The 19193-nt window shown below is 38.3% G+C and overlaps 1 protein-coding gene across 2 annotated transcripts; it reads right to left on the bottom strand.

Annotated features, from left to right (window-relative positions):
- Positions 1-8821: 8821 nt before the first annotated feature.
- slc13a5b (solute carrier family 13 member 5b) lies at positions 8822-16372 on the bottom strand. 2 transcript variants are annotated; one of them, XM_040009242.1, is made up of 12 exons: positions 16206-16370; positions 15344-15472; positions 15126-15262; positions 14719-14939; positions 14420-14600; positions 14203-14325; positions 13854-14066; positions 13632-13738; positions 13404-13525; positions 12852-13013; positions 11606-11743; positions 8822-10825 (listed from the first exon to the last, which is right to left on the bottom strand). In XM_040009242.1, the coding sequence occupies exons 1-12, from the start codon at positions 16302-16304 to the stop codon at positions 10700-10702; spliced, it is 1758 nt and encodes a 585-aa protein (XP_039865176.1). In that variant the 5' UTR covers positions 16305-16370; the 3' UTR covers positions 8822-10699. The 2 variants fall into 2 exon arrangements, with proteins under 2 accessions (XP_039865176.1, XP_039865175.1); XM_040009241.1 differs by having other exon boundaries at positions 15126-15472; positions 16206-16372.
- Positions 16373-19193: the final 2821 nt, after the last annotated feature.

Raw genomic sequence — 19193 nt, 5'->3', positions numbered from 1 at the left:
TGCTGCGGAGTCGGGGCGGTCTGCCTCCCCCCACCGCAGGGAAAAGGGTAACACCACCTGGGTCTGGGTGCAGTTCCCCCCTCCAGCGGCAAGGGTACCTAGACCCGGTTCGTAGAGTACGCTTGGGGAGTGTGATTGTGTGTACAGCGTCTCTTTATGTCTGTCTCCACGTTGGTTGAGTGTGGAGTAAGTGCATATGAGAGCATGAGGGTGGGAATGGATGTTTGTATCTGTGTGTGCCTGTATGTCTGTGTCTATATGTCAGGTTGGGTGTCAGACGCCACCTCTCTGGGGACATCTCAGGCCCTCCAAGGTTTGGAGGCCTATCTCCCCCTACCACCACTTCCCCTGCCGGTGGCGGACTCCCTCAGACATCGGTGCGTTGGTGGTTCTTTGTGTCCGGGGATGGGCATCCGGGTACACACCAGCTCACTCCTTGGCGGCCGCTTATCGGGGCCTGGAGCCTGGGGCTCGCTCGGGCCACTTCGGAGGTGGGGTGCCCCCGGCCTCTCGGCCTGGGGCTCGGTCACTCAGGCACGGCTGGCTGCCGGCGGAGCTGCACAATAATGTTTAATATTTAGTATTTACTGTCATATTCCCATATATCATTGTGATGTTGTTTATTCTATTACTCTTGTTCTCTTCTGCTTGTTTTCTTTTTTCTTTCTCAGCAGGTGATCCAGGTGATTGATATATGCATTTTTTTTTCTTTTTCTTTTTTTTCCTGCCCGTTCTGTTGGTTTTTGTTTTTTGCCCTTCTCCCCCGTCCCTCTTCTCAGCTGTTTCTCTTTCCCTCTTTCTTTCTCCCCTTCTTTCCCCCAGTCAAGTCTGTCCCATATTCAGTAAGTGAAAATAAAATAAACAATAAAAGGTGAATCAAATGGACCATTACGGCAAGGCTGGGATGGTCAATTTGGTAAAGTAAATCCGTTGGGCATCTTTCTTTGCCTTTAGACAATAATTCTGATGGCAAAAGAGCCAAACGGGACAGGCAAAAAAAAAAAAAAAAAAGAACTCATAACAGCAAAATCCAACACTGTTACATGCAGTTAATGATACGTAAAATCGCCGAGTGCTGCTGTTCATTTCTAGGCTGTACATTAGAGCTTTAAAACTTTAACCTGGATCCATTAAAATGTACTGTCCCAATAAGAGACACGCTTGAGTTTGTCACAGATCAAAGTGAAACGTTTGACTGATTTAACAGGTATTCTTGACGTGTGTTCTGTGTTTCCAACAGTTACTTTGTAGCAAATTGGAATAAAGTAGAACAACATTTTACATATTTTGTGCATCGCCAAATGAATGCACGCACATGCTCGTCAAAATTGGATTAAGGGTTTGAGAGTAAAGTTTCAATATAAAAACAGAATTCAAGCACAGGCTTATTCTATATCAAATTTGATATGCAGTCCTGTTGTAGGATCATATTTTAATGCTTCTAGGACAATAAAACTGCTGTGCAATTGTTTGCTGCCAACAGACAAAAATAAAGGCATGTAATAATTTATATTTATTGCTGATGCTAACTGCCTTTACACAAAAACTTTAGACTTGACTGAAAACATTTAGATCCTCCTACTCCCCATGGATGGGATGCTATTTTAGAATAATTGGTTAGTGGATAGTGATTTCATATTCCATCCATGATTTTACCCTCCCCAAAAAGGTCTTTTTGAATTTGATGGCAGCAAAATGTCTCAGAGAACTGGGATAAGGCTGTGTTTACCACTGTGTAGCATCCCCTCTTCTTATAAACGTCAGGGAGCTGAGGAGACCAACTGTTGTGCCTTTTGGAAAGGAACATTGTCCCATTCTTGTTTGACACAGGACTCTTCAGTTCGGTGTCTTCTTTGTTGTATTTTTCGTTTCATGATGCCTCAAATATTTATAGATGCAATATGTGGCTTAGTACTGTCTTGTTCAAATATGCAAGGTCTGAAGCCTGAAAAAGGTCATCCCTGGGAGCATATGGCCTTTTTTTTAAATACAGTACCACCTGTGGCTCAAACATTTTCAACCTTGTCCCTTGTGGACAGAAATTTCTCCAGATAGATGATGATGGCATTTTAGTCTTCACAGTTTCACATTGAGGAACATTATTTATATATTAATGTTTTTTTGTTGTTGCTTTTTTTTGTTTTTGTTTTTGTTTACAATTTGTTGATACAGATTTTTCTTTGTTTGTTTGCTTTTTCTTTACTTCAGATAAACTGTGCCTCTGTAAGATGTTTTTTTTAATATCCAATAATGTTGCTGACCAGTTGCGAGATGTTCCTCCAGCCGTTTCTTTTACGTATTACTCACTTTTCCAGCCTTTTGTTGCTCCCACTCCAACTTTTTTGAGATGTATGACTGCCATCAATGCAAAATGAGATAATAGTTTTCATGAAATACTAAAATATTTAATTTTAAAGATTTGATGTGTTTTCTTAGTCTACTGTGAATAAAATATGAGTTTAGGAGATTTACAAATCATTGCATTTTTTTCTTATTTACATTTTACACAGCATTCTAACAGTCACATACAGATATAGAGGGTACTGTAAAACAAGCTGGACAAAACTGTTTGGGTGTAGGGGAGATGATATAGAAGAAAAGATGGTTCTGCTGAGGGTATAAACCTGTGGTTATACCTTTGTCAGTGTCTCAACTGCTCTGTGGACCAGCTAAGGTCAACATTATTCTGCTGCAGTAAATCTACTTTACATTAGGGTCATTTGACGGTTTCAAGGCCAAAGAATTGTAATAGTGAGCTGGATGGCCAGCTGGAACTCTATTTCCATGTTTAGTAATGTTCTGGTCAGACCCTTAGAAGCTTTCTTTCTTCCTTTCTTAAGTAAGCGGTATACATACAGTACACCGAGACGTAATTTTGCCTGTTGTTTGATTGTGCATTGCACCACCAGATGGAGCCATTTACTGTGTTCCTATTTAAGCTTGTGGTTTTTAAGAAAAGCATGTTTCAGTGCATTTTAAAGTTCTCATACTTACATAGTATGTTAAAATGTAGATATTGGATACATTATATTTAGCTTTGTAAGCCTCTTTGAATAACGACTAAAGCTTAAATCATATCAAGACTTTTTATTTATTGAATTTACCAGGATTTATAAATTGCAATTAGACCTACTTATGACACCAATATCAAAGTAAAAGTGATACAAAAAATATATTTTCCTTCTTCGTTGGATAAATAATAACGTTTGATCAAGGTTTTGTGAATTCATTTTGTGAAAAATATATTTTTGTGTGTGTTCGTGCGTTAAATTACATCACCTTGTAGCCAGAAATTTGTAGTTGTTTAAAGGCATCTTGGAAAGAATCTGGTCCATAACCATATTTTGTATTGTCCTGAGGAAGATAAAGGTAAAACACTGGTGTATTAAATATAATTATGTGGTTTTTCAAATTCTAAAAGGAGACGCTGGGTACAATGAGATCTAATCCACCTCACGCAGGTTTGATCCCTATGACAAATGCAGGGCTATATTCTGGCTAGACTGACATTATTCTGGCCACAAAAGCACAAAAACAATCACAAAGTTCTCTTTCACAATAGCGTCCAAGATTAAAACTGCCAACAACATGTTTTTTGCACTGAAATAGCTCAGTATTAGTGATCTGGGTCTGTGGGTCTGAAGGAAAGATATCATCGGTTAAGGGAACTTTGGGACAGATGTTTGTGCTCTTTGGTCATCAAAATGTCTGTGCTTTGACATGCAGAGAAAAAACAATCGGGCAACTTTGAATCAGCTTACTGTAAATCTCAATCTTGGATTCAATTGGCCTTTTAGTTTCATGAAAGCAGTCAACTGAGAACTTCAGAGAAAGGGACACAATAGTAGGGTTGCAGTGCCACAACCTCTTATTACACCTAAATATGCCCTTTTTGTGAGTGAAGCGGTGCAAAGAACACATGAACTGTGGTCATATAGCCCAAATGAGTCATCTGTCAGCCTGTTTTGAGCACATGGTTTATTTTTTGTCGAGCGGTACCTCGAATTCATCCGTCAGAAGGTACAGTAGACACCAAGACACCAGAAAACATGGAGGTACTCTAAAAAAAGACAACACTGTAAACATCAGTCTCATTACAGTATAGTCCTTGCGAATGACAGTGCCCTTAACACTAACAAGCTCATGACCTTTAAATATTTTGACATGCACGCCCAGATTAACATTCCCAAGTGTACTGGGCTAAAGGTGACCCAGATTCGATCCTTTTTCTGCATAATGTTAGCAATATTTTTGACATACTATGACTCTGAGACTGTTAATGAAGAACTTTAACACATTATAAACAAAATAATGAATATTTTAAATTTTGGCAAAGGTAAAAGTTAGATAGTAAACCAGACAGACAGTAATTGATTATCCAGATTACTCAAATGAATATTTGGGAGTAGCTCTATAGCTACTTACTTGTGTGCTTGTATTCTCCAAATAAATTCATACCCAAGTTCAGTGAAATGCAAACTTTCTCAGCCTTGGCTCTCTTTACCACTTTCTAAACCAATAAACAGAGTAAGCGAAACAGGTTTCTGGGCTCTTGGAGGCTAGTTTGAATAGCCTGAATCTGTAAAAGCATTTTCCACTGTCCATCTATAGATTTAATTTGAGTGAGACCTTTCTTGTAACATTTTGACTTCTTTTCCACAAATGAGGTGTCTAACACTGAACTGGTTTCACGCACTTCACCAAGAAAAAGACTAGTAGTGTCACCACAAAATTGCTAGGCCAAGTGTTATAACCACTGAAGTCAGTGGCTATGGGAGAGGCTACTGCAAGAGATATAATTTCCAGATGGCTTCCAGCAGATTTTCTCTACCGTGACTTTTCTTCCCATGGAAATTTTCCCTACTTTTGCTGCATAATGCTACGTGATCCTGCATCACATTAGATTCTCAAACCCATCCAACTGTGTGATAGTTCTCAAAAGACACCAAGAGAGACTAGCCCACCACAAGGATAGTTTGTGGAAATCGTGTACTAGCGAACAGAAATTGTTCTGAGGACTTAAAAATTGTACTTAAATTGGTATTATGAAGTGTACTTATGTTTTATCAAACAGGACTCGACAGTCAGAGTAGCTGTGTGCGACTGCACAAGCAAGGTCAACAGTAAAATGTTGATGATGATGCTAATTATTGATATCTACAATATAATGTTTACTGTCTTTGGCTACCTAGTGAGGATATTAACAGTTTCAAAAGCACAAAGTACAAGTGAGATTAAGGTGGGCAGGACTGATTTTAGTTTACAGTTAGTTGGTCATAAAATAACATTGAATTAATTAAACTTTTTACTGCATGGCAGTCCTTGATGGATTATCAACGTGATAATCCATCAAGAGATTTGCTAAACTCATAAACCCACATTTTCTTCACAATAGAACATAGAGAACATATCACAGGTTTAGACTGAGGCATATTTAATATTTCATGAAAAAAATAGCAATAACCCATCTCCAAAAACTTTGGATAGACCAACAATAAGCTGAAAAGTAAGTGCTACTAAAAAAAGAAAGCCCTGGAGAATAACTTTTCAATTAAATAGTTTATAAATGCCATCAGGTGTCATGGTTCGGAGTTTTGACCGTGTTTTGAGTTTTTGTGCTTCGTGCTTCCCTGTGAAGTCCGTCTTGTCTCCATGTTTAGTTGCCTGTTTCTCCAGTCATGTCTCTGTGTGGTTTCTCTCTCCCTTTCGCCCTCTCCATCCCTCGCTCTTTCAGCCTTGTCCTTCCTGCTCTTATCTCTGTCTCATTCCTCTGTTCCCTGTATTTAGTCAGCCGTGTTTCCTTGCTGTTTCCTCTCTGCCCTGATTCCCTCTGTTATATATATCGCCTGTGTCTCCTCCTGTGTGTTCTGTCAGTTAGTTTAGATTTCTAGAGCCTTCTCAGTTTTAGTTAGTGTGTTTTGTAATCAGCCGTTAGCTACCTTTAAGTTTAGTTTTTGTCTTTGAGTCCTAGATTTTGTGTCCTATCCTGCCTTGCCTCACACTGCGTTCTGTGTGAAATCTGTGTGCAAGGAACAAGTTAAAAAATGACAATCACATTAATGGAAATCACTGCATGAGTTCAGGAATGCTTCCAGAAATCACTGTCTGTGAACACAGTTCAGTGTGCCATCCAAAAATCGAGAACAAAACTCTAGAATGCAAAGAAGCCGCCATGACGTAGAAATGCATTTGTCTTGTCTTGGTCAAATGAACTAAAGCACAGTGGAAAACTGTTCTGTCATCGGATGAACCAAAATTTAAAATGTGAAACCCTGCATTCTTTGGATTTAAGAGGAGAGGGACTATCCATGTTGTTATCAACGTTCAGTTCAAAAGCATGCATCTCTGATGGCATGAGGGTGCATTATTGCCTTTAGAGTTGGCAGCTTGCACATCTAGAAAGGCACCATCAATGTGTATATACTGTATATTTATTATCTCACTCTTATTGCCTGTTTATGCCCTGTCCTTATGTTCAACGTCATGCTGCTCTGTTGTATGTTAATTGCCCTTTGGGGACAAATAAAGTCTTTCTGATTCTGATTCTGAATCCTGAAAGGCATTTACGGGCTCTAGAGTAATCTAAACTCCCATCCAGATCATGTTTTTCAGGGAGCCTAAGCCTAAACTGTATACAGTACTGCATCTATTACAACAGCATAGCTTAACAGCAGAAGAGTCTTGATGCTAACCTGACCTGCCTACAAATCAGAACTTTCACCAATCAAAAACATTTGATGCATCATAAAGTGAAAAATATCGCAAAGAAGACGCAGGATTGTTAAGCAGCTAGAATCCTTTTTGCTGCCATCAAATTAACAATCATCCAGTATTTTTCTCATAAGAGAACAAATTTTATTTTTTATATATTTTCTATATTCTGCTGTGAGTAAATCATTGGTTTATATTTGTAAATTATTGTATTCTGTTTCTATTTACATTTTACAGCATCCTAATAGTCACATACAGCTAAAGAGAGTACTGTGAAAAGAGACCGGGCAAAACTGATTTGGGAATCGTGGTTGTAAATCAGCTCCAGGTTTCAATCCTGCACAGTCGATAGTACTTTGTTCCTCGTTGCTCTTCGTTTGCATTCAGTGTTTGTCTTAGTACCTTAAAATAAAAACATGTCTTCATTGCTGACTGTTGCTGACTTAGAGTTCATAAAAGTGTAATCATTTACACTAAATCCCACCCATCCCCATTAAACAATGGATGTACTTTGGCCTAAAGTAAGCAATGAAAAAGCTCTCTGTCCTCTTCTGGATCTTTTTTTGCTTTTGGCCTCACTCATGTCCAAAGCTTAATTGGATACTCCAATTGCTAACTGAAACCATCTCTACACACAAGTCTTTATGTTCAAGGGAGGATTGATTGTATCGGACAGGCAGCATATTGTGCTCATATGTAACTGATACAGAAGAGGTGAAAGGGCAATGTGGTTTTCAAAAGCCTTCTCATCAACAAAATACTCCCAAATGCAAGTGGATGAAATACAAAGTTTCCTTTTTTGACCTCTTCTACATACTCCTAACTCCCTAATTACTTTATATTTTTGTGGAAGTCATTCATTAAGCTCACAGTTTGCTTACTCTGCAACTAGAAAGCCTAGTTTATAATGGGTTCATAGAAATGCGTGTTTAGCTTCACCAGAGTTCTTGCCTGTGCAGTCAGTAGGACAAAATCTTAGCAAAGCGAACAGTTCGCAGGTTTAATTTCCTGCCGAGGCCTTACATGTATATATAGCCAATAATATAGTCCACGACACAAGACGATGTGTTGCAATTGGATAATGAGTGGGTAGCTCAGAGGGAGCAAAAGGAGAGAAAGACACTGTAATTACATAAGTTTTCCTTCCCAGTGGGACACAAGATCATAGTGATCTAAACTGCTCTATGCACCCAACCGCTTGTTAACCAAAAACCATCTAACATTTTAATTGTCCCAAAAGAATGGGGTCAGAACTTTGATGTGATCCTTTGATTTTTTTTTTCTTCCTGCTACCTTTTGGCCATGTTTTCTACTGTCACACCATACCAACAACAGGGTTTGTTGACGTTTACTTCCCTGTATGCAGAGTCTTATGATTAACTTTCGTCATGTTTTTAAAACAGAAACCCAACATAATGATCGACACTTACGAGGTGATATTAAAGTTCTCTGGCAGATCTTTAAATGGAGACGTAAGAGCTTCTTATGAGCTTCTTTAAGCTCATAATGCTGATGATGCACAACAATGCTTAACGATATCCCTGCCTTGGACCTTAATCTCAGATTACAATGTCATAGGCCTCTTGTCATTAGGTGCGGCCTTTAAGTCCAGGCTCATTATGGCTTTCCGTGCTGTGTTTAAAGGATCATGTCAGCTTTATATGTAAGACAAGAGGCCAATAAATAAGAGGCAGCGAAACATACTTGTCCTTTAAAAGATGGATAATCATCATATGCTGTTGAGAAAGAGTTGCGTGGTGATGAAAATCTGATCATTTTGTTTTGGATGATGGTGAGAGATGACAGCTCAGACTGAGCTTTTGTTATAATAAACCATCCTCACTTTTTAAAATAATAGACAGCATTACAGTTAATAACAGCCAAATTGAGTTTCTCACATTTGAAATCATTTTAAATCTAGTGTATCATCTTGACAAGTCTCTCTCACACAAACATCACTGAATTCCCCGCCTCATTCAATTAAATCCATTCAATTAAAAAAAATGCTGTGTGTGGAAAACAGCTGTACTTTGGATGTATTTTGTCTTTTTTAATTGTTATTGAACATCTAATGTGAAGTCCTTGAACAGAAAAGAAACGTCAACGGATGTGTTTGTATTATTTATTTATTTTTATATAAATTGACATGTGCAAAAGTCTTGAAACTGAAGAGAATAGTAGACTATATGCAGTTATTACTAAATACCACTTCATTGCAATTCATTTACAATTAATATTGCTGTGAGACAAACTGTACTGACTCAAACATTTCAAATGTGTTTACAGTACAATAAGTCATCCTTTTTGTACACGTTACATACAGCTTTGGCTTTGATAGGATAAAAAGTTTATCCTTTATTCATAGCCAACTTGAAAGTCTGATTCAGCACATACAGTATTAGCTCTGAACTGATAAATACCAAGTTCACCAACCAAGCCATTAGCTTTTTTTTTTTACCTCAAATCTCTTAAGAAATGTTCACTTGCAAAGTCTTCTGTATGGCACAGGAGTGATTGAGAAAATATTGCAGTTTACATATTTTTTAAGCTGCCCAAATTACAACCAAAAAAGCATTCAATATTTAAAACCATACTTTTCGGACTATAAGGCGCACTCAAAATCCTTTAATTTTCTCAAAAATCGACAGTGTCCCTTATAATCGGTGTGGCTTAAGTATTAATTCTGGTTGTGCTTACTGACCTGAAACTGATTTTATGTGGTACACGGCGCTCAAAAATCTGTCAAAATATTTTAGTACGACTTGACCGTACTACTTGATGGATTGTCTGAGCATTACGGCTACCGTAGTTAGGAGCCTGGCGGAGTGATACCTACTGTGCTTCCAAATAATATTGTTGTGTGTAAAAGGACCCAAAAATAGCACCTGTTAAGAGACATGCTTACAAAGCGGATTTCAAACTCAAGGCTATCAGTCATGTTTTGTTTAATGCGCCTTATAATCCTGTCCACCTTATGTATGAAAATAGACCCGTTTATTGATATTGCGCCTTATAATCCGCTCCTTAAATGTCCGAAAATAGAGTATTTTATTTATGAAAATACATATTTTGAGCCAAAAATGTATCAGTAGTAAAAGTAATAATTAAGCAGCTGAATTGCTCTTGTCAGTGTCATATTTGTCATATTATATGAAAGTTAACGGATAATTACTGCTAATGTATTGACAAGTAATGTTTTTTTCTATCACTAATAGTATTAAACTTTATATTCATTATCAAGGTATCGATGTATAATATTTTACAAAACCAAAGATTTCTTTCAGTGTAAAATCTGAAAGGTAACCAGTTACTGGAGCTGTCCGACAAATGTGAAAGTGAAACTATCTTTCTCTGAAACATTGTAAAGTAAAGCAGAAGTGGCATAGAAGGAAAATTAAATAAAAAAGAAGTACGTCAAATATTTTCAAGTTGCATCATCAAGATATACAATATGGCTTATTGCTATAAACACATGGGTACATGTTAAATAACTTTGACTATATGAACAGCTCCTTTTCCTCTAATTTTCTTTGATAAAAAGAAAATAAGATGTCATTTGGTTCACTTAAGGATATAAAGGAGCGTAAATTTACAGACACTATAGTCCCAATATATTGTTTCAGTTATTCCATTGTACTGAATAACAGAAATGTGTATTATAAGAGATTCAAATAGTGTAATAGGTCTATATAAGAGATCTAAACTTCTTTGAAGTTTAACATCATTATGTATGTATATATAAAGTTCAATTACATGAAAAATGAATATTTTCATGTAATTGAACCATTTTTCTCCCTAATTTTATAGATCACCACTTTTTTTTCACTCAAGTGTCAATCAAAACGAGCCTCATGAGACTTGTGTCCTAACTCCAATTGGACACATGCATCTCACTGCGTGGTCCAATACCATCCCTCTGACCACAGGTCTTAGTCTGGCACCTGTGGATAGGCTTGTGCATGGATCCTCTCTCACTGCAGAGCCAGTCTCATACCCCAGTGGCATTGGCCCAGGCAGGGACAGAATCTAGGTGAAACATTGCTTTACCCCAGCTGTTAATAGCCAGTGTAATACAAAGAATGCCAATGATGTTCATGACGAATCCTGTTCTGGCCTGGTGGAGAAGAAAAGAATGCAGTCATTTCAAGATTTAGTTTATTGTTAACATCTGTATTTGTTGCTGAAAGTTGCATGAGAAGATCATTATCCCTAAAGTCATGAAGTATTTGAGGAAGTCCCACAGTATGTAGATTGGAATATTTCTTTAAATGTACTGTAATGTTATCTCTCAGATTTTCTTAAGTTTATGTTTTAACCCATGGAAGTGTTTTGGATGTGCCCACTCTTTTTGTATTCTACCACTTTAATATTTATGTAACGAATCCACAACAATAGTTTGATTGGAAGGTGTTAAACTTGTTTAACATTCATGGAAAGTCGATGGCAGGGGACCTTGAGACACAAATTCTACATACCAAACTAATTTGATTTGAAACTGTATCAGCTTGCACAGAAAATGTTCTTAATCTGACTCATCAAAAATGCCTTATAACCATACAAGGATGTGACAGAAAACGATATTTTAAATCGATTGCAGATTACACTGGCTACTTAGAGTGACTCATCATGTGCTACAACTTTCCAGTGGTAACATTTACTATTGTAAAACACTTGGAAACATATTGCTTCACTTCTGCAGCCGGAACACAACTAAAGAATACCCTTAATATCAGCTATCGTCAAAATGTGACTGTCACTTGAGAGATTCTGGTCACAATCGCGTTTTTATGAATGTAAATTCTGCAGACCAAGCAGTTCAACATTGGTCCCAGAGTCACAGCACTGCAACATGTAATTTACACAATAAGCATACCAAAGCCAACGTCGTACTTACCATGTCAGCAACCTTAAGGTATCCATAAGAGAAGACTATGGCATTGGGAGGAGTTGCGACAGGCAGCATGAAGGCAAATGAGGCACTTAGGGTACAAGGAACCATGACGTACAGCGGGTTGATTCCAATGGACTGAGACTGTAATAATCACATATAAGATATCAGCAGTCTGACTCATGGATGAATACAGCCTTGATCACAACATCCTCCACTACTCTTTCTGGCTATTTTTCTGAAACCTTAATCACCAGCTCATAACTCAGAATGAAATATATGCAATTCTGTGTGCAGGGAAAACTCTCATTAGGTGTGTGTAATTAAGATGTAATTCCTGCTGGCCCTGTGCTGAGTCATGATATTTAAAATAGAAACGTACTACATATGTGGAGATAATGGCAGACTTTAAAGTTGCAAAAGACATTACTCAGTGGAATTTGCTTCTGAATTACATGTCCTGCAGCACACTAGCTTACAAGTGCACAGTAATTTCTGGTTCTCAAAATAACCAAAGGGTGAAAAGACCTAAACTTTATGTTTAGTCTTTGTTAAACTTCAGCTGTATATCAGGTCACCAGGATGACAGTATTTTGTCTTGTCACAGGGTTTCTGCCTAAATCAAATGCTAAAGAGTCTCTTGACAGGATGACACACAAAGTGACATGACACAAGCCACCGTTGCCACAAAGTGTTCTCACAATGCCTTTAACTGTTTGTGTGAATCTGACTAAAGTATCTATTCTCCCTTTCTTCACTTTCTGTTTGTATTTTCAAGGGCTAAACACAGAAGGGTTGATCATCCTTGTGCATCTACTTGGCTTTTCCCTCAAGATATCAATAAATGTGAAAACCACTACTTGCGTTTCAGACCTCGTTTTGGCATTCTCTCCAGTGCTCAGCTAGTGGGCACAGAAATGCTATTCTTCAGAAGAAGCAGCAGCGGGGAGGGCACTGTTACAAGGCACTGGACTGAATTGGTGTTTGGCAGGTTATTAATGGGAGAAGGGGCCCACAGAAGGGGGCCAAACATATTCAGCCTGAATGACCAACAAGATGGGTAACCAAACCAAAACGTGGGAAAATGGACCAGCTCTCACTGGGAGTAGTTTCAATGGTGAACTCCAGCTGGGGGAAAGAATTTACGCTAGGAAGCACTTAACCTAACTGAGCTATTGCACCCAAACAGTATTTTCTGTCCTCTCCCACACCACCTATATTTCACTTGCTCTATACTGCTTCACTTGCTTACCATCGAAGCTAAGACGGGTAGGAAGAGCGTTGCAGTGGCTACATTACTGGTGCATTCTGTGAATGTGGCAATCAGCAGGCATAAGACAATGGCAATTGCCCAGGGAGGGATGCTTTGCAGAGGAGCCATTTGATCTCCCATCCACTTTGATAGTCCAGACACCTAAAGACACAACAAAACAAATTGCACTTTTACTTTGAGGAGACTGCGATTCAGGTTTGGTCACAATATATTGCATCTGCTACAATGCAACCATATGTGCAGAACACCAAAAACATCTGAATCCAGAGATTTACTAATCATTTGATTTGCATAAAACTTTAAAACTGCATTAGGAGATTAAAGGAAAAAAGCATGATGCTGATACCATTAAAAACAGATTAAATAGCTGGTCGATTTGATAAATACCTCTATGAATCCTCATGCCTCTAAAATAAACTAGAAGAATCAGAATCTCAAGACACTGAATGGCTATTGTGAAGTTCAAAATTTCTTGAAAGATTGTTATTGGCCCCACAACCATTGCATCTAACAACTGCCTTTGTAACTTACTTCACTGCCCTTAGCCAGAGCAAACCCTCCTCCAAGAAGAAGCACAATACCCCAAGGTAATTTCTTTTGGGCAGCTTTCCAGCTGAGGAGACGAGGTGTTGGGCCAGCAGTTTGATGAGATGCTACAGATCAAAGAAACGAATCATCAAAGTTTAATTACAGCATAGCCTACTCTTCCCAAACTTATTAGAATGGGAAACACAACATTCTTCAGAAATGATGGCTCACCTATGTCAAAACGATGTGTCCTAAAAGAACACAAGCGTGGAGGTTTGGAGGGCAGAACAAAGAGAAGGACTGCGACAAAGACTGCCACCGTGGCATCTGATACATACCTGAAGGATGGAGTGAAAGCAAAAATCAAATACCACAGTTTTATAAAGTAAATTTATGAATGAATAAAACTTAGGTGTTGAATTGTATGTTTTTCATAAAAATATGTATACAAACTCTGCTTGGGAGTTGAAGATATCTGTTGCCCAGCCACTGACAAAGCCTGGATCCCTTGTGAACCACAGCAACACGAGCAAAATGAAGAGACACAGGACGCTTATCTCTCCAAAGGACATCGGCCCCAGCAGGCGATGCTGTTCACGGATCACATTATATGCAGCAATCTCCTTTTCTGTCTTCACAGCCCCACAGCCCCATGTCTTCTTAAAGCTGGAGGATCACATGGGAAGAAAAGTCTTTGTGTCACTTCTACACTCACTCACAGTCTTAGTGCGGTAAAAAGTTTCTTGATGGTGATTCAAGTCTCTGTCACTTATAATCAGGCTTTAAGCATTATCAAACTCACTTGAATCCCATGAAGACAAACTGCAGCCAAAGCCATGCCAGTGTGAGCATGATGATCATGTTGGGGAAGGCAAAACCAAACCAGGACGCAAAGTTAATAATGTCCCCGTTTTCAGGAAACAATCTAATACAAAAGAAAATACAAACGAGGGGAATATATTAATACACATGATTTGAAATATTGGCACAATACTAATAACTGATAAGAGGACACTCACTGGTTCATCTGGCCCATGAGCACCAGATTGGGACCAGTTCCTGTCAGTGTGGCTGTTCCTCCGATGCTGGCAGCATAACAAACACACAGGGTCATGCCTTTACACATTCTCCGCCGTTCTGCTGCCTCCTTATGCCTTACAGCCTCAGTCGTGGCATCTAAGAAAGTCACTACTACTGGGCCTTTAAACAAAGAGAAAGAAATAAAAAGGGGCTACTAGCAGCTTAATAAAAGTCTTTGACGCTGTTGATTTTTATTGATTTTGTGTCCTAGCCAAACATAAAGTTACAAAGGGCTCACCTTGTCCCTCATTCTGTTTCTCTGTTTGTGAATCAGCTTTATTGTCAGTCTCTGATGTTTGGACCTGCTCATCCGAGCTAAAGATTTGAGGCATTTCTGGCTCACTGGTGTTTAGCTGTTCCAGCACTGCTTGGACAATTGGCACCATCATAGCTGTGGTAGCAGTGTTACTGATCCACATGGATAAGAACGCTGTTACACCCATGAAGCCCATCATCAGTCTGCCAAGAAGATAAAGTAAAATTAATAGTAAATTAAGAAAAAAAAATCAGAAAGGTGCTCTTCGTGCTCTTGGGACAGAACATGAAGTATGTTAAAGTTTTATGATGGGAGTGATTATTTTTTTAATCTACATCGTATCTGTGCTTTTGATGTCATAACAGATCTGAAGGTAATTAACCGCTCACAGTGCTGGACGCACACCAACAATGAGCAGCACCCTCAAAGCTATGCGCTTGTGCAGATTCCAGTGCTCCACGGCTACAGCAACCATGAGTCCTCCAACAAACAACATGTTTGTGTCCTTTAGGTACTGCATACACACCTGAGACAAAGGGATCACACTGGATAAGATATATGCACACATAAATAAGCCTATACACTGTGGCATATTTTTCTTACTTACATCTTTGGACTCCATGATTCCAAATAAAGGGAAAAGGAGAGCTGGAAGCAAAGCAGTTACAGCCAGAGGTAGAACCTCTGTGCACCAATACACTGCCATCAGGATTATCACATAAGCACATTCTGCCACCTGCAATAAGAAAAAATTATAACATACAGACAACTGCACAAAACAAAGACATTACATTCAGTCTGTGTCAGCAACTTATCTATGAAAATCTGACTTAAGTTTATAAACAGCTAAGATCAATAATTATGATGCAATTTTAATGAGACACTATGATAGTTCAAAGGGTGAAGATAAGATAATCTGTAGTGTCTCATCGCCAGGTTCTACATCTGTCGGGATAATATAAGTGAGATCTAGACAAAACTTGGATTGTCAATGATACTATCTTATTTAGAATTGTTTCATTCTGGTTAAATATCAGCTGCTTGAAAAACCGATTTTTCTTTTTTTTTAATGCTTCGCATTTAAATCTGTGCCAATGATAACATGCTTGCAACCTGTGATTTTTTTGTCTCTGTGACCCACGACGCGTAAAGAGCCCTTTTTACTCTGTGGTCCCACGCTTAAGCTTCATGCTACCAAAAAGAAGTTAAATTAACAGAACCGGAGAACACACCAGCCAACACTGGACAGCTCTCATGCACTCGCTCCAAGCGCTGTGCACTTGACCGCGCATCAACAGGTGCAAAAGACCTAGTGCAAATTAAAATGCGCGAAAGGTAAAATCTCACTTAATTTTAGTTCATTCAAGTTCTTCAAGTAAGTAACATCTCTCTCATTAAAATTACTTTATTCTTTCATCCTTTCTTATCACTGTGTTTAGTTTTAAGCCAAACGCAGATTAATTACATACCTGTGTCCCGATCACCAAAGGCAGTGGAAGAAGAAGTAACGGAGTTATGAAGAGGATCACTTCATTTTTGACAGAGTAAAGGCATTTCAAGAATGCCATCTTGAAAGGAAAATGGAGAAAAGCAGACTTTGCACCGTGGATGGCACTTTTGAGGCGCAGAAGAGAGAAGAAGGAGGGGGGGGGGGGGGGGGGGAGTCCCACGCAAATAAAAGAGAGCGAGAGCGAGAAACGTAATGAGGAGAGAGAGGGAGGAGGGGGGGGGGGGGTGCAAACGCCTAAACTAAAGTACTGACCAATTAAAAGTGAAAAAGTTCATCCACGTAATAACCACAATAGTTTACATCTTTTACATTTACCATCTTGAAACCGAGGATTCCCCACAGTAGGTCTATCACCTCTCTTGGGCGGGGGAGAGGGGGGCGAATGCGGTTGGCAGACTTCAGTCTTGCTGTTGCTTAGGCAAGACACACAACAAATAATGCAACCAAGTATTTTACTTTTCAAGCTAGGCTTTCTTGAAATTCAATAAACGTATATAAGGTTTACTTTTCAAAATGCTAAAAGTTAAAATTTCTTGGTCACTGTCTAACAAAAGGGGTTTGGAGTTAGTTTTACAAAGGTCAAACAACTGGAAAAAAAATAAACCCTTATAACGGTGGCAGTAATCCGCCCAAAATCCCGTTGTATCTTTCTTTAAGACAGCACAATAAACATTTCACCAAAAACATCACAGAAGCTTTGACTGAACTGAATTCCTTTTTCCTTTTCCTTTTCCCAAACAAATAATACCCATTTTTATGCAATTTCATTTTCTCTAACCCGTCCAGTGAGTTTATTAAACATTGGTCACATTATTTCAAATGAAAACTATTTAATTATCTATGATCATAACCACTTATGGAACTAGTGTAGTGGGGGAGCTGGATCATGATTGCATTACAAAATACAGAAGTGAAAATAGTACAAATAAGTACAAACAGTATTTATTCCAGGGCTACTGTAATACACTGAAATGTGATGCACAATACGCCTCATTATGCCTCCCTTTCAATGTACTGTAAGCTTGGGATATTTGTAGTGAGTGCCATAAACCCAAGCCAACACTGCTTTAAGACATCAAACACATTCTGCATGAAAGTTAAATAAAACTAAGAGCAGAAGTAAGAGAAGAACATAAAATGCTGAGCCAAGGAATGTCATGTTTTTTGGCTGCATCTTTTCTTTGAAAGTGCTAACAGTAATTATCCTGCATTGGCAGTATGCTAGGATGAGAGAAGCTTTTAATTTGTGTCCCTGTAATTGTGAGTCTTCAACCATGTGTAGTGACATTTCTTACCAATTTTAAAGGCATGCAAATATATACTATAATGTGGACGGTCAATTCCCTTAATTCTGCTGCTTTACGTCCATACATTTACAATATATATATATCTATATGTATGTGTGTGTATACACACTGTTTAATACATGTTTTGTCCACAGTGTTAACATGAGTGCTGTCTCAGATATTGACAAAAGGATTCATACAGCAATAAAACAACGTTGATCATTGCATAGTGAGAGCCATATTGTTCAAATGTGCTGTGTTTAGTGAATTGCGGCCATAAAATTTGTAGCTGTGACCATTGTAGTAGTCTCTATCTCAAATTTATGCAAGTTCTATTTATTTACAATATCAGAGAAATAATTTGAATAGAAACACTGAAATCGATATATACATGGAAAGATAAAAAAAATTCACAAGAAGATATGCACCCCACCCCCCATTTCATTTCATCTATGACATGCAGTGTACTTCAGTTTATTTCATATAGTCTCTAATTGAGTCACTAATTTAGTTGGGATAGAAACAACTGACTCTAAGCAGATTTCATGTTTTTGGTGTTGTAATTACAAACAAAAAAGTGACCGTTATGATGACAGGACCACGTTACAAATAACAATGGCAGACAAAGGTCCTAATGCAGGTATTTGCTTGGGATATTATAAGCATAGCAGACACTCAAGCAAACTGGAAGAATTTCACTTGTGCAGATTGCAAAGTCTGCACAATCCTTCACTTCCTTCACAAGTGAAGGATTTAAAAATCCTTCATTTCCAAGGAATAAAAATACACACATCATGCCACCTTGTGGAGAGAACCCGTACAACACAGAAATCAGGTAAATACAGCTTTTCTCTTTGTGAACTTGGAACACTGGGAAATTGGGAAGTAGCCTATCATGTGATGCGTCCTTAAATAGGATTTAGTTGGGATAGAAAACTAACACTAATTTAGTTGGGATAGAAACAACTGACTCTAAGCAGATTTCATGTTTTTGGTGTTGTAACTACAAACAAAAAGTGACCATTATTGGATGCCAGCCATCAGTTATAATGACAGGAGCACATTGCAAATAACAGTGGCAGGCAAATATCCGAAAGCAGGTATTTGCTTGGAATATTATAAACTCAAGCAGATCGGAAGAATTTCACTTGTGCAGATTGCAAAGTCTGCACAAGTGAAGGATTTGTCTATAAAAATACACACATCATGCCACCTTGTGGAGAGAACCCGTACAACACAGAAATCAGGTAAATACAGTATTTCTCTCTGTGAACTTGGAAATTGGGAAGTACCTATCATGTGATGCGACCTTAAATATGATCAGGTGATTTCCTGGGTCCTTAAAGGTCAGAAAAAAATGACTAAAAACCTGGAAATTGTGGCTAGATTTCATCCATATTATTTAGACATTAATAGTAGTGCTAGTGTCTCTGTAATACGAGGGATTTATTGTTAGTAAACAGTATTATTAACCAATGCATAAAGAACCACGATGTGCCAAGAGGACTGGCTAAATTTCGGACATTCTTTACCTTTAATATATTATCCTAAATGTATTACATCAAAAGTAGGTTGTCAATACATCTTCTCTAAAAAGGTAACTACAAACATTACTTCTGCGGTTTATGGCAGAATAAAGTGCTGAAGAGCAAATATAGGTG

The sequence above is a fragment of the Simochromis diagramma genome, unplaced genomic scaffold (genome assembly GCF_900408965.1).
Source record: "Simochromis diagramma unplaced genomic scaffold, fSimDia1.1 OVJJ01000344.1, whole genome shotgun sequence".
In the NCBI taxonomy this organism is placed as follows: Eukaryota; Metazoa; Chordata; class Actinopteri; order Cichliformes; family Cichlidae; genus Simochromis; species Simochromis diagramma.
The sequence above is the reverse complement of the archived record's forward strand: the minus strand, read 5'-3'. Positions and strand labels throughout refer to the sequence as shown.

Bases quoted from the DNA above. Each gene is read 5' to 3' on its own strand.
- slc13a5b (XM_040009241.1), bottom strand. From the start codon at position 16,304: ATGGCATTCTTGAAATGCCTTTACTCTGTCAAAAATGAAGTGATCCTC. The intron at 14,601-14,718 runs GTGAGCCCTTTG...CTTTGTTTAAAG, and splicing joins GAAACAGAATGAGGGACAAG to GCCCAGTAGTAGTGACTTTC. The intron at 10,826-11,605 runs GTAAGTACGACG...CTTCTCCACCAG, and splicing joins ACCTTAAGGTTGCTGACATG to GCCAGAACAGGATTCGTCAT.